Here is a 15,528-nt window from a genome sequence, read left to right on the forward strand (position 1 = left end):
TTGGCTGTAAAATAAGGAAAAGTTGGGTTACTCATCCTTTTAGGTGTCCCTTTTTTCCAAGTCTTCTCTCTTACTCTGATTTATTAACTCTCGATAGATCAAGAGACAAGTTTTGACTGGTGGTCACCTTAGCCCACCTTACTATGAACTTCTTGACAAGAGAGATTTATTTTCCTGGGAATGGAAAAGGGCAATGCATGCTGAGGGAGCCCTGTCAGAAAGGGCAAACACTGAATAACCCATCCTTTCTGCAAATCATCAGCACAACTGCACAAACTTAACCTCAATATTTAATTTTGGCAGTGGGAAAGGGGACAGACTAAGCAAAGTAAGATTGTTTGGGCAAGAAGCAGAAATAAATATTTGCATAATGCCCTATGTTGAAATGGCAACTAACAACCTTTGAAGAGTTTGAAATCTTACATCAAAGCGCTCTCTCACAATGCAAGATGCAACTACTATTTTTAACAGTGAGAAATAAGCCCCGAATGTTAAATATAATTTCACAACTGTTGTGGGACCGTCTGAGATCATGCATTATGTAGGAAAATAGTTATGTTTCCAGGTGATATGTAAGTTAGTGGGACAACATACCCATTCAAGCATTTAGCAGAAAACTCTTGTGGACCTTAACTGGTTAGCCATATGCTCTCTCCAGCACTTATCAAGCACCACAATTTGATCTAATGACAATCTCAATAACTAATATGGCACAGGAAGTCCGGACGATTCAGCCAGTTAAAACACCTTGATACAGCCACATGAACCAATATTCCATTAAAACATCCCCATCAAGTCAATCGCCATTTAAATGGTCATCCAAGCATCTGCCCATCTTCCTGTTGTCCTTGATGGTTAAAAGTCTCTCTGCTATTCCAGCTCAAGTCCTTTAAAACAGAGACACCAAATTTTGCTTTTTGGCTGTCTCTACAATGGGATTTTTTTGTTAAAATCTTATACCATTGCTGCCACTGCCACAGCAATACCAGTGATGGTAACTAAGAAACTGCTGATGTAGACAGAGTTATAAGCAGCACTGGCATTTTTACCACAATCGTGTCTACACTTGCTCAGAGCAAGTCTGCACAACGCAATGCTTAAAATGTCAGCAGCTGCTGGTGACCTGTGTACAATGCTTGTTCTCCCACCATTACCAGTGGGAAGCTGCACCAGTGGAAAAATGTCCTTATCTCAAGATCTATTTCATCATATGAAATCCTCACAGTTTGTATCACGTCGATGTTATTCTCCAATAAGCAGTACCCTGAATCTCTCCTTAACAGGATTAAAACCACCTGTACTTTTTACTCATCAAAATTAGAGGACACATTATGATAGACTGGCTTGTAACTGAACACTGCCTTCTTATGTATAAAATAGATCACTACCTGCTGATATATCAGTGTATTTGACTGACTGAGCTTGATGAGAAGCTGATTCTTCAACTAACTCTGCACAGTGGGATCCCTGCACCCATGTGCAGGGCTACTGAAGCCAATATATTTCCACACTCATGTGGAGCCCTACCCAGGCAGTCAGTTGCAAGATTTGGAACTAACATTTATGGTAAGAAGGGAGACTTGCCACTAATCAAGTACTACAGTTATGACTTCTTATGAGAAATAGTTATAAACAGAGTTTCTACATCCAGCCCCTCTCTTCTGAGCATGGAAGGCACAGGTAGTGTTGATATGTAGCAGAAAATCCCTCTACACACATTTCTAAAATTCTTACTTGTTTAACAAACCATAGCAACATTTTAAAAAAATAACTCTTTATTAATTTTGATTAGAAAAGATCAATGCCATGGCAAACATATTTCCAAATGGACTGAAAGCAAGAAAATAAGAAAAGAATATCTCGGAAAACTGAAATCTTGTAAAAAAAAAAAATCCCCCAAAACTAACATAACCCAGAACTAAACCAACAATTAAAGGAATTAATAAGTTAAAACATACAGGGCCCTAAGCATGAGATATTTATACAGTATTTACTCAGTTCTTCTAAGCCAACCCCCGGCCATGGAAGTCAATAGGAGTTTGCCTGACTAATGATCTGAGGATCTGGCACATTATAATTAATAGATATTAGTCAGAAATGGAATATCGCATCTGACCTGCAGGGCTTGGGCCCAACTCTGGTAATGCCACTATAGTCCAATCTACAGTGCTTCAACAATAACCATAAAACAGAAAAAAAACAAACAAAACGGGTCTAAAAAACAGACCGAATGACATAAAATAGGACAAAATGTATGTGAATGGATAATAATGACATATGAGCCCGAATCTGCCTTTCTTGCACACCATAACCATCTACATGGTGTTATGGTTATCAAGCTTGGTATTTGCAACTGCAAATCACATACCAACAAGGGTAGGATGACCAGATGTCCCAATTTTATAGGGACAGCCCCGATATTTGGGGATTTGTCTTATACAGGCGCCTATTTACCTCCTACCCCTCTGTCTCGATTTTTCATACTTGCTGTCTGGTCAGCCTAAACAAGGGAGACCTAGTTACGCAGATGTTACGAGTTATTTATTGTACAGAAGGAAGCTAAAAAAATTCTACTTTTCTGAACTGAAACCACAACATTGCAGTAAGGTTTGTGAAAAGACTACCTTGAATATACTCCTACTGCAGTTCACTATACAACTATGTCTTTCACTTTGGGGAGAGATTAAATTTTCTAAAACTGATTTCTGCTCCCCAAATTAATTACTTATTAAGCATTAACTCCATTAGGTATAGCATACCTGAGGCTTTTCTCAATAAATTAAGTGCAATTTTTAAGAAATTCATTTGAAATGTGAGAAGGGATTTTTAAAAACATCAATATTTCATCTTCTAAAATATTATATTTTGATTATTATTAAGGTGAGGTGAGGTGGGACGGTGCTAGAGAAATGGGTATTCTAGATCTCTGTACCATATAGCCTTTAACTGACACAAGCTCCTGTAAGAGAGTTTGCACTGAATTGCATTGCAAATACAGAGTTTGCATTGCAATGCATAATGTAACCCGTGCACTAGTCATTTATTCAAACCTCAGCAATGCAGGAAAATAAGAATTCTAATCCAATCACTGCAAACAGCAATAAAGTACGGATGTTAGCCACAAGTATGATTTTAACTCCACTTCAATCCACCCCAAATGTAGGTGTATACTAGAGAAGTTATAATGGTATAGCTATGTCATTTAGGGTGTGATTTTTTTTTAAACCAGCATAGGTATACTTTTAGCATAGTATACAGTATAGCAAAACTTTGGAGCGTAGACCAGCCCGTACTTTATAAATCTCCACTTAGGATACACTTTTGTCAGTTTAACTATGTTGTGTCAGCAATAGCTCAAAGTATAATGTCGCCTGAATTTTTGCCAGTATAGCTTGTTTGCTCAGGAGGGCTGGAATAAGGTATGATGGCAAAAGCACAGTTTGTTGGAATATGCTGCATCCCCACTGGAAGTACTTTGATGTTACACGCTACCATTATAGCTCTACCAGCAAAGTGATTCTAGTGTACAGCTGGCCTTAGGCTTAAGAACTGACACAAGTGGAGCGTTAGTGAGTGCTCTGCTGTGGAAGGATTGTTTAACAATGGTTCTTTCAAGACTTCAGAAATTCAATTTCAGGCATTAGGATTTACTTCTAAGTCCAAACACGGGAATAAGTGAAGCTTAAGAGTTGGATTCAGGACACTCCCCTTAGAAATGTCTTAAAACATGTTTAGACGAGGTCAAGTTAAAATTTACTGTGACTTTCTGACAGGAAGTGTGCGCAAGAGTCACATCTGCTTAAAGTCACGTAAGTCTGGGGCTGACTCACCAGAGAAAACTTCTGTCTCTTGACCTGTGGGGGGAAAGCTACTCATTGGTGTCAAGGAAGCACAGGAAGAATCCAAATTTGTCTTCAGTCAGGTACTTTAATAACTAAGGATCCCCAATCACAGAAGCATTCTCAAGAAAATGAATAAAACCGATTCCTTTTTTAGCCAAGTGTTAAACTGAAGATCTTCATACACACACACACACACACACCTCTGAATAATCTTACCAAGCATCAAAATTGCTTTTAAGACTGCAAACACAGCTCCCACTTCAATGCTGTTGTGAGCAGCAGTCAGAAGGTGGCGGTCACAAGAAGAGCGAATGCCTGGGAATGACTTCCCTAAGAGCAGAGAAAGAGATATATGTAATACTCAGGTTTCAGAGTAACAGCCGTGTTAGTGTGCATTCGCAAAAAGAAAAGGAGGACTTGTGGCATCTTACAGACTAACCAATTTATTTGAGCATGAGCTTTCGTGAGCTACAGCTCACTGTTATTCTTTACCAGCACAGACTTCTTTATACAAGAACTTTTCTACAATGCATCAACAACTAATTGATGAGGTAAAATGCTGTTTTGCTTGAAGCTGTAGACCCAGCTGTAGTTAATTAAAATGAATGGGGGTAAGTAGTAGCATGCTAACAACAAAACTAGCTACAGTCATTTAAATCTAGGAAAATACGGTTCTGATCCTGCCTTTAATCAAGAGCCTTAAAGAAGTGTCTCAAACATAAAATTCAATAATTTAAACTGGTAAGTTATCAAGGAAAGGAAAGTCTATTTTGGTTTCAGCTATAGAGGTTTATGAATTTTTCCCCCTCATCCTCTTCCACAACAAAGTTATTATATAAATCTAACAAAGTATATTTAATACAAATTTCTTGATGTATATATAGTTCAGGCTGATTCTGCACCACTGAAGTTATTGGATATTTTTCCACACTTCAGCAGGAGGAGGACCAGGCCCAAAGTCAAGAAATGAGAAAATGGCGGTTGAACATATAAGATTTGCTATATCCACTTATGCATATGTTTTAAGAAAGTCTGTGTTAGGATCTCATAAGATTGTACATGATACAGTCAAAAACAAAATAATTGTTCTTGAAGATACATATCTTCAGAATTTGAAAGAGGCAAGAGCAGTGTAGCAGTAAAAGATTTCTCCCAGTTTAGTTGTCTTCACCAGAACTATACACAGCTGTTATATTTAAACTGAACTTTTGTTAAACTTACTATGACAAAGGCTGGAGTTCTACATTGACAGGATAACATTTTAATGCTCAGGTATCCATAATCCATTGAGTTCAGCAGTGAAATTGCTTCATCTGCATAACCATTTGGTTTAAAGGCCCTATTTTTCCAGATAAATCAGAAGTATGTGCTGCTTAACTATACTTCAGTATGCAAGAATCTTTTGACTGCACATCCACAGTTTAAAAAATGAAAATAAAAAATGCAAAGACAATCATTGTTCAGCTTCTCAGAGAACATTATATTCCATGGCAGAATTTTATTCACTGAAATGGTCTGATTACTTCCATACCAATGACTGTTTGGCCTCTGCCCCTTTTATCTAATATTGCCTACAATTTTCAAACCCAAGTGTGGAAAAAAGTAATGAAAGTATGATGCAGGAGGCCTATGCAGAAGTTTCAGAATTCACTTCATTTTCTAAAATGAAAAGAACATAAAGCCTGTCAACTTACCCGTTGCTTGGGGTAACAGGTAGAGCTGGGGTGTTCTAAAGAGATGAAGCAGAAGACGGCATGTCATTCTCGCTCCAGGTTCAGCATCTGGGTCCCCACAGGCTATGGAAAATGGGACATTGACACAAGGCACCTCTCTCAAGGAGCTTAGAAATCATATACAGAATTCACTGGAAGATCCACAGAAATAATTCTGTAAGACAGAACCTATTTCAAATGCAACTAGAGCATTTTATTTGATGGGAGTCAGCATTTGTAGGTTTTTGGAAGAAGGGAGGTTAATTAAGCAGAACTAATTGTTGGAGGAAAAAGCAAGGGGAGAAGTGGTCAAATGAGAGCAGAAATGAAGATCTGGGTGAAACTGTGCAGAGCATTTAAAGCAAGGATCATCACAGAAGTGAAACAGAAGGTGAGAAAGAGCTAGTGGAGGGATTCCAAACATTTTGTGTTATGGTCTGATCAGTGGGCAAGGCAGAAGAATGTACCTACTCAACTCTGAATGGACTAGAAGGGAGCAAGAGAAAGTGATATCAGTAGTTGAGGCTCGAGGTAACCAAGATATAGATGAGAATTTTAAGTTGTGAGGGCTGGAAGGAAGGGTTAGATTTTTGAAATGTTGTGAAAGAACTAACACGCTTTGGCAATTATCTGGATGTGTTGTGTGCAAGACACAAAGAAGTCATATGTCATATGGAGATAGGGGACCTAGATAATAGGGAGAAGGATGGTGTTGTCAAAGAAGTAGAATGCATTTTATATGACCTTTATATCATTTATCAAACACAGATTCTTTGATTCGCCCTGACATTAATACTACTTATGGGACCAGTCTGTTACAACGTATAGAGAGAGTATCCTGGCCGTCACATACTGCAGTAGCATTCTGCATCAGAAAGTGGTTTCAGAATGAGTTGTAAATTTGTGCAATCAACAGAAAGAAAAAAGTTTTTAAAAACAAAACATCACAATGTGTCTAGATTGATATTGATATTTTCTTACCTGCTGCAAGGAGAGAGGGAAGTGCAACATGCTGAACTACATCCTCCAGAGAAAAACATTGCCGGGCTATCAGAATAGCAATGAAAGTGGCCAGTGAATCATGGAATGAGAGGTCACTCACCTTGAAAGAAAAACAACACTGGAATGCTTTCACGTTATGATACACAAATCTTCATTGCTGTGATTAATGACCAAGATATAAAAGCGAACTTGGCTTACTAATGAAGAGTAAAATTATCACAAATAAGCAGATTCCTCCACTTTTTAATGCACCTCCCAAATATTTTCAATAGCAAACGTCTATTGATTTAAGTTAATTACAAAACGTACTGTTTTTTTCTTCATACATTAAATTTTAATTAAATGAAGAGGAGACAAAAATTGATTTATAAAAGATGGAACAGATGTAACCTTTAAATAGAAATTAGTGGCACACATATTCAATCCTCAGCTGCTAGCACACAGCAAGAAAAATTCTAGATTTACACAGCCATCCTTTAACATGCATGGTCAAAGAATAAACCAATCTTTTAAAGTACTAGGATAAATATATCAAGCCAGGTCCTCCACTGATGGTAACTGTCATAACCCCACTGGCTTCCATGGAGCTCTGACAATTTACAGCAGCTGAGTTAGGATCAATGAAGTGTATTACACCCTTATGACTAAGTGCCAGCCCAGAGGCATGCTATTTAAGAGTGGGACTGTTCAATTCATGGAAACAGTGATTGAGAAGGAAGCTATGCATATAGATATCTGCCTATCTCTTTCACAAGGTACCTCCCATAACCTATAGCACTACACTACAGTAGTGAAATGAGAAAAAAATGTATTTGAGTAAAAACACAACTCTGTATGTAGTCTATATTTCATTTTGAATGAAACAATGAAAATGCAGAAAACATAATTCAGGAGTTTCAGAAGATGCTTTGAAAAGATAAACAGATACAGTTCTAAAACCCTGTTCCACAATATATAGTGTTTAGATACTATGTGATGGGTCTTCTAGAGGCAACTTAAGATAAATATGTTTAACTGGTACTTATATTTCAAGATACATTCAACTTACATCCACACTGCAAAGCAGATCATTAAAACCCCAGACATGGTTTGAAGAACAGCAAAGAGCCTTTAGAACCCCTAACCATTCCGAACTTAGCACTGTGCAGCATGCTGTCAACTCTGCGCAAAGGTTAGCTATATCATTAATTCTAGAAGACAAGAAAAAACAAGTTAACAGAAGAAAAACGCTCATTAGCAATAAATATTTTGGAGATAAATAAAAGTTTATGTCCAGATCTATATTTCAGATTTCATCTAGGTCTCTCCAGTTGTGGAGACCTATTCTTGCTAACTACAACGTTTGGTACATGCATTGTCCCCAGTGACTGGCATGAGTCTAATGTGCTGTTGCACAAGGCACTGCATTTTGTAGAGATCCTCCTATGACAGAATGTACCCATGTTTACACCCCACACCCTGTTGTAATAATCTTGGTTCAAGTTAGGACTTTTAAGGTATCATTTGAAAACTTATCATTTGCTGGTCAGTACTGTCCTGATAAAATATGTGTAGCTACATTGTATGTGAAGTTATAATATTCTACTATATGGTGTTATTAACACATATTCCAAACTGAGATCCATCTCAAAGAAAGGAACGTGAGCTCTGTTTAATTTGCGTTTAAGCATTAAGCAGAGTAATCAGCTAGGTATGAGAGACAAAGGAAGTTTAAACAGAGAAAAACAGATAGAAAAACACATCAGGGAATACCCTTCCACATAGACTCGGCCTCGTGAATCTCAGCTGGAAATGCTTTTCAAGAGGGAGACTGACACTAGAAAAAGGAGGGACAAACACCCCAAGGCACCCCTCCTCTCTCCCTGCCCATCAGTTTGCTGCACCTGAAGCAACAGAAGAAGCCTTCGTAGAGAGAAGAATCCCTGGGAGAAGGGGTCCTGACCTAGAGGATTTGGTCAGTAAGACTGCTGAAAGCATATGGTGAGAAATTTTCTTGAATCTGATATAGTTTGTTAAGTTGGGCACCAGTAGCATTTTAACTTTATTTTCTTGTAAACATTTCTGACTTTTATGCCTCATTACTTGTATTCACTTAAAATCTCTCTCTCTAAACTTGTTTTATTGTTTTATCTAATCCAGCGTGTTTGAAGTTATGTGTTTCGGAAACTCCATTTGTTATTTCTATTTAAAATATAACAGACTTCACATAAATGTGTACTATCCAGGAGACAGCTGGGCAGTACAGGACATACATATATGGGGGGAAACAGAAAACTGGGGGTGGGGTTTTCTGTTTTGGGGTCATCCTGCTGTATAATCAAGGCTGGTCAGAGTCAAGGTGTGGCTGGCTGGCTGGCTGTAGCACACATGCAGACACAGCTGGGAGAAACTTGTATGCTGGAGGCTGTTAATAGCAGTCCACAGTGGAGGCTACAGCAGCAAAGCATTGTAAAGGGCACCACAGGTTAGAGGGCAGGGGTGACACAGCTACTCACTAATCTGGATTGTACCCTGGTAAATCACACCTCCTTTATCAGTTGTCTCCCCCAACATGCTTCAATCACCTTCCCCCACCTGCTGGCCAACCATGAAAGGTGAATTTAGGGATACAACCCTTCCTGGCTCCACCCCATAGTGACACGTGCTCTGCTCCCCCTTCCAGGTGACACAAGCTGACACTCCTGCAGTGGTGGCATGGGGAGAAGAGCTCCAGCTTTGTTCAAGGTGCCAAATCATTCCCTCAGAAATGGACCATATTGTAACAAAAGCTAAATTAGGAAACCACCATATCTTGCACAGATCCTAGGCCACCATGGACATTCTGCCAGCTATCAACTGTAAGGAAAACCATGCCTCACTGCAATGTAGCTAGAATAAGTCTCCTGATTTAGGAGCAAGAAGGTGACACAAAATCAAGTGTGTCATTGTCACTTTGTGGATTACCTATAGATTAAATTAATTGTGATTCAGTGCAATGTTAAGAGCCATGTTGACTGGTTAAGAAAGAAGAAATGTGGGTTACCCACCCTGGGCCAGGTTCCTTTTTCCCTTCCAGAGTGAAACTCCCTTGGTAACCTTGGGGTGTTCCTTCTCATTGACTTAATGAATCATTCCCTTTCCTCCACTCCACATTGCCAATACTCCCTCAGTTGCCTAGACTGCCTCAGACTGAGTTTTGGAGGGTAAAATGACAAAATATCAATATGCTCTTTAGGGAAGAAGGGAAGGAATGATCTACTACATGAGTGTCACTCAGAAAGGGAAAAAAGATTCCTGCTATGAAGCGTAGCTGATAATTCCCTCTCTCTTCCTTAATCCATCAGTGACTTTTCAGTAGCTTTACCAAAGCGAAGGAGGACGAAGAGAAAGACTGATGAAAAGATATCTATAAGAAGTTAGAAGAATAGATATTGCACATTGTATTTCATAATGATTCCAAAATCCAAGATACTACTTAAATTCACTCATTATGATATGGCTAACCCTGTTATAGAGTCTCAGACCTTGAGGATGACAGTTTTCAATGTCTGAATTAGATAAGGGTCAGAATTAAATCTGAACAACCTTGAACATGGAAAGTTTATCATCTGCCCTTGAATTCTGACTGAATTCTTGATTAAGTGTTCTTAATAGGAGTCAAACCAGAACTCCATATCTCAACCATTCTGATTTTGAGGGAACTGGGGTTGAAATCCAGATGTAAAATTCAGGCTCTTCTCTACCTGCATTATGGGGTTTGCAGAACAGATAATTAAGAAAAACAAGTCCAACAAGGAAATCCAATGCTATTTTTGGATGGAAGGAATAGTTTTAACATTTGCCTATTGTTAGAGATCCTAAGAAAAGGAAGTAATGGTGAGAAGAAAAAACTAATCTTTATGAGAAAGCTGATCTCTAAATGAGGTCCAAACACTGAAGAACTCTTCAACGCCATACCAAAATGCAAGGATAAAGGAGACAATTATTGTTTGTCATAAAGGACAACAGTAAAGGGAATCATCACATAGAAGATCTTTCAGTTCTGTCCTAGAAGAGGTATGCTTGATTTGGAGTGAAAATCCTAGGACCAAATTTGGAGCGTCAAAGGATAATTTTAATGAGATGGGAAAAACCAGTGTTTTGTCCCACAAAATCTAACACTTTTGGCAACTCTTCTTCTTTTAATAATGTAATTTGAGTTTAGTGTGTCCTTTGTGGATGCTGAAATGATCACTGTAACAGTGATCTTTCAATAGCAGTCCTTCAATGTTTTGTCACCTGGAGGATCCAGACTCTCAGGTGGGGCATAAAGGGCAGGGCACACAGAGGATGACGTCTGTGTGCAGGAGGTTGAAAAGGTGCATGGTATAGGATCTGCTCTTCCAACGCAAATACACAACTGTGGCTATGGGTAATACAGAGAAGGTTCTTTGAAAGCCACCTGCCTTTCTTTTTTGCTCTCACATTGATCCCTACGGTAGCTGAACAATTAAAAAGAGAAAGAAGCCATATCTGCATTACGAGCTGAGGTGAGATTCTCCTGCTTGTGTACACGTATTCGGGCTAGCTCTCATTGAGCTAGCCTAAGTATAAATAGTAGTGTGGCCACAGTAGCATGGCAGTGCAGAATACGTGCCCATCGGTTTCAGAAAGGTTTTTACTCAGCATGGCTGAGCCATGCCTCTGCCGCTGCTACCCGTGCTGCTGCAGGTACGCTGTTATTCATATGCACACTAGTGGGATGAGAGCGAACATGAGTATGTGTACACAAGCAGGGGAATCACACCCCAGCTCGTAGCAAAGACCTAGCCGGGGAGGGGAGAGAGAGAGAGAGAGAGAGAGAAGGTAAAAACAGAGGCAGAAACAGACAAGAGAGAGAAACCGGACAAAGAAAAAGATGGTGGCGAAGTGCCAGGAGAGAAAAGGAAAAGGTCCCTATCATTATCCAGCCTATTGCAAGGATGCATCACCAGAAAAGGCTGGGAACCACTTTGATAGTCCCTTAAAGCCTTCTGTTCAAGAACTAGTCATTATCTTGAAAGTCTGAGCTGACAGGAACGTCAGTCTATTTTCTTCTCAGTTGCCACAGGTACTTTCCATTTAGAGACCAGATACCATGGAACATAGGAAATGCCAGACTAGTATCCTGTCTCAACATCAGCCAGCACTAGATGCTTCAGAGAAGGTACAAGAAGCCCCAGAGCAGGCAGCTGTGGGATAATGTGACCCACATGCAGGTGTCATCCTAATCCTAATAGTTAGAGAATGGTTTAAACGCTGACGCATGAGATTTTATTTCTTTTCCAAAATTCTTCTTTAATGAATTAGCTATAACAAATCTGGATGTTCTTGTTATCCATTTAAATGTCCAATGCCTCTTTTAAACTTATTAAGTACTTGGCCTCAACAGCATCCTGTGGCTAGGAGTTCCATAATTCAATTAATTAATAATATAGTTCATCTGGGGAAGGAATTGATCTGGTACTGAACATTCCTTGACAATGAGGATACTATCAGGGTGTGATGATGATTGTGCTGAGATAGCTGAGATTCTGAGATGTCAGAATCATGTAAGCCTACACCTGCAGTATGCCATTTGTTATCAATCCTTGTAATGTTATGCAAACCAGTCTGATGCAGTCTAGGTGAACGGAAACCCACTCAAAAAAACAGTGCAATATCGAAGCGGTGAGACAGAGGAAATCTGTAAATGAAGAAAATACCAAAAGATACAAAGGGAGCCAAAAAAGAAGGAAGGAAGGAAAACATGCACATAAACAGCCCCAGCCAGCTCTAATAATATCTCAGATACTTCATTTCACTCCACCACTAACAGCAATTTCAACTACTTCCATAGTTCTATTTCTGAATCAATTTCTCTTACCTTCCTGCATCTTGGTGCCCCATACATACATTCATTAGTGCATTACAGACAAAGCTGTAGCGATTGGCTGCATTGTCATTGAGGATCTTGCCTAGCATTGAGTAGTTGATGCTGTGAGCAGAGGGATTCTCGATAAAATCCAACATGAACTCTGGATCCCATAACAAGTTGGAGTTTGAGGGCTGTACGTTGCTGTATATGGTTTGCTTTACCTTTGAACAGGCGCTACTAAGGGTTAAAAACAGAAGGAGACACAAAATTATTATTCACTTCTCCTGGGTTGTTGAAATATTTATGCAGATTAAAACAAAATGGTTACCAACTACTACTCGCAGAGCTAGTAGATATATTGTTAAATCCCAGAAAATATATATTTCTCTAGAAGGCACTGGAGCACACAAGCATGGGTGGCGGGTATCATAGGCTGGGGGAGGCTGTGCTTCAGCAAACAGTGAGGCGTGGCCTCGCGCATGCTCCGCCCCCAGATACCCTCCTGCTTCCAGCTTGGCCTGGCTCCAGTCTCCCTGTGGGTTGGTGCTCCCAACACTCTGGGGCTGGGGCCACACCGCCCACCCTCCCAGCACTCCGGGGCTGCGGGAGAAGGCTTGGGAAACTCCGGGGCTGGGGGCACTAGCCTGAGGTGGGGGCCAGCAGCAGCAGTAGGGGGGCCTCTGGGCTCTGGGGGTGAGGAGGTGGAAGGGGCGGGGCCTCTGGCAGAAGGAGCAGGGCTATGAGCTAGCCTCCTCCAGCCAGCGGTTCACATGTCGCCCATGCACACAAGCAAATTCACCCTATTTGGATTACTCTTCTGTACACTGTTTCAGAAAGCTGTGGTGTTTTTACAGAGAGTCTGACAAACCCAGGTAGCACACAGCCCATTTGACTAAAGTTTTCCTGCAATTAATATAAACTGACAAGTTCCCATACCAGCTTTGTGATATGTTTATTCAAAGCCTGAGCAGCAGATGTATCAGAAAGCATTCACCGTTTTTGGCAAGGATTTCATGTAGTACAACATGCCTTGTAAACATATGCTGATGCTGCTTCAGAAGACTGCTATTCCTCCTTTACATTTCACGACATACTGAATGAACTGGAACATGCATGGGGGTGAGGGGTTAATTAAGTGCCAAGAAATATCAAGATCCTACCTAAATTCTTTTTAAAATATAAAACCTCAACACCTTAAAAAGACTACATATTTGACAATAACTTTTTAATTATTGACACAGTGAACTGGATATCATCTATGATTTCTTGGCTGACAGAATCAAAAAATAAAAGAGGATATGAGAATGTCATGTTTTTATGACATTAACAATAAACACAAAAGAAAGAGAAAGTCTAGGCTGGGATATTAACATGTGACTCCATATTTAAGGCCTTATTTACACGAGTAAATTTTACTAAATTCAGAAATCAATTTAAGAGTTTCTTATGTCAATTTAGTGTAATCTGAATCTGATGACATAAAACACTCAAATCAATTAAAGTCTACACAGGGGTTGCACTGATCTAACTAAATTGGTATAACTTTGGTGAAACTACAATGTATGGATAGGATCTAACACAAGTTGGGGAAGAAGTATTATTGGGTCAGAAATGTAGTTTTCACCTCAGAGATGGCTGTAATCACCAAGGAAATGGAGATCAGACATTGAGATCAAACACAGCAAATCCCTCAGGGTATGTCTTCAATGCAAAGTTATCCAGGCTCTTATTCGGGTGTTGCCCCTAACCTCCATCCTGTATATACACAAAAACCTGACCCAAGTTTAGTGTTTTCCCAGGCTAGCTAGCTTATGTGGGGCTAAAGGCTGGGTGAGGTTATTACTCAGGCTGCTAACCCAGCCACTTTGCAGTGAGGATGTGGCTAAACTACTGGAGTGCTGATAGTCCTCCAGTGCCTTCCCATAATTCCTCCACATGCCCAGAAGGACAGACAAGTTGTCCCGTAATTTACTGGAAAGAATCACAGAGTGGCTTAGCTTAATGCAGCAGCACAAAGAACCATGGGATATGCCCCCAGAACTCCTAGCGACACACATACGGGTGAGTACAGCACCAGTGAGGACACAGCAGTGTGGGTATGGCTCCTCACAGCTGGGGTAGGCTAACCCAGGGTGCAACCACCTAGGTTAACTCCGCAATGAAGGCATATCCGCAGAGGCAGGAATTTTCTAATGGTCTGAGCATTTAATTTCTCCTGCAAATAAGGTTTTTGTCTGCCTACCAGAGGCTGGGTATAGTTTACTACTGTTTAGCTCCAATTTAATTTTAAACTCCATTTTCCAACAAACTTGTTTTCATTTAATATATTTTAGGTCGTAAATTATTCTTGGGATTTTCACTGTGGTCCATTCTCAAAGACCAGGAAGAGGAGTTTCTGACCTCTGGTGAGAGGCAGAAAGGCACTGAATCTGAGACCATGTCTACACTACAGGTGTTACAGTGGCACAGATATGCCACTGCAGCTATGCCACTAGTGCCATAGCTTAGACACATCCTATAGTGATGGAAGGGGTTTTTCTGTGTGAATTTTTCACATCACTGAGTGCCATAGGTATATGTTGACCTCAGGCTGGGAAGACATATGCACTGGGAGAGAGAGGTGGCTACTAGAAACAAGAAACCATCAGTAACAATTTTTTGTGGATTTTTGCCTTTTTTATCTTGAAATACATCACTACCTCTTCCACAGCCAGAAGCAGTTTAAATGGTCATTGCTCTATGTGTCTATGGTGTTAAATGGTATTGTACAGAGACGAGCTCCATTAGTCTTTTGGTTTATCAGTTGCTGTCATCTCCATCAGTGCAAATGGGATCCACAATAGGAAATCCAGACCTCTGGCATCACACAGTCACATTATTCAAAGTATTCTCTAATCATAGGGAAACCAATGAAAAGAAAGGACGAGAGTAGCTAAATTTGTCTTTTAAAAAAAATACAAAAAAGTATCAAAAATCAAGCTTGGACTTGGACTTTCAGAAAGTCTTTGAAAAGGTCCCTCACCAAAGGCTCTTAAGCAAACTAAGCAGTGATGGGATAAGAGGGAAAGATGGGATAAGAGGGAAAGTCCTATGCAGTGATGGGATAAGAGGGAAAGTC

At 39.9% G+C, this 15,528-nt stretch overlaps 1 protein-coding gene across 12 annotated transcripts in view; it reads right to left on the minus strand.

Annotated features, from left to right (window-relative positions):
• MED12L (mediator complex subunit 12L) overlaps window positions 1-15,528 on the minus strand; it is a 321,530-nt gene that overhangs the window by 73,459 nt on the left and 232,543 nt on the right. For all 12 annotated transcript variants that reach the window (XM_073359680.1, XM_078854411.1, XM_078854410.1 and 9 more), the window contains 5 exons: window positions 12,420-12,647; window positions 7,605-7,746; window positions 6,536-6,656; window positions 5,537-5,638; window positions 4,059-4,172 (listed from right to left, as the gene is read on the minus strand). In XM_073359680.1, the coding sequence (XP_073215781.1) occupies window positions 4,059-4,172; window positions 5,537-5,638; window positions 6,536-6,656; window positions 7,605-7,746; window positions 12,420-12,647 (707 nt within the window). The remainder of the gene's footprint in view (window positions 1-4,058; window positions 4,173-5,536; window positions 5,639-6,535; window positions 6,657-7,604; window positions 7,747-12,419; window positions 12,648-15,528) is intronic.

Source organism: Lepidochelys kempii, chromosome 9 (assembly GCF_965140285.1).
Source record: "Lepidochelys kempii isolate rLepKem1 chromosome 9, rLepKem1.hap1, whole genome shotgun sequence".
In the NCBI taxonomy this organism is placed as follows: Eukaryota; Metazoa; Chordata; order Testudines; family Cheloniidae; genus Lepidochelys; species Lepidochelys kempii.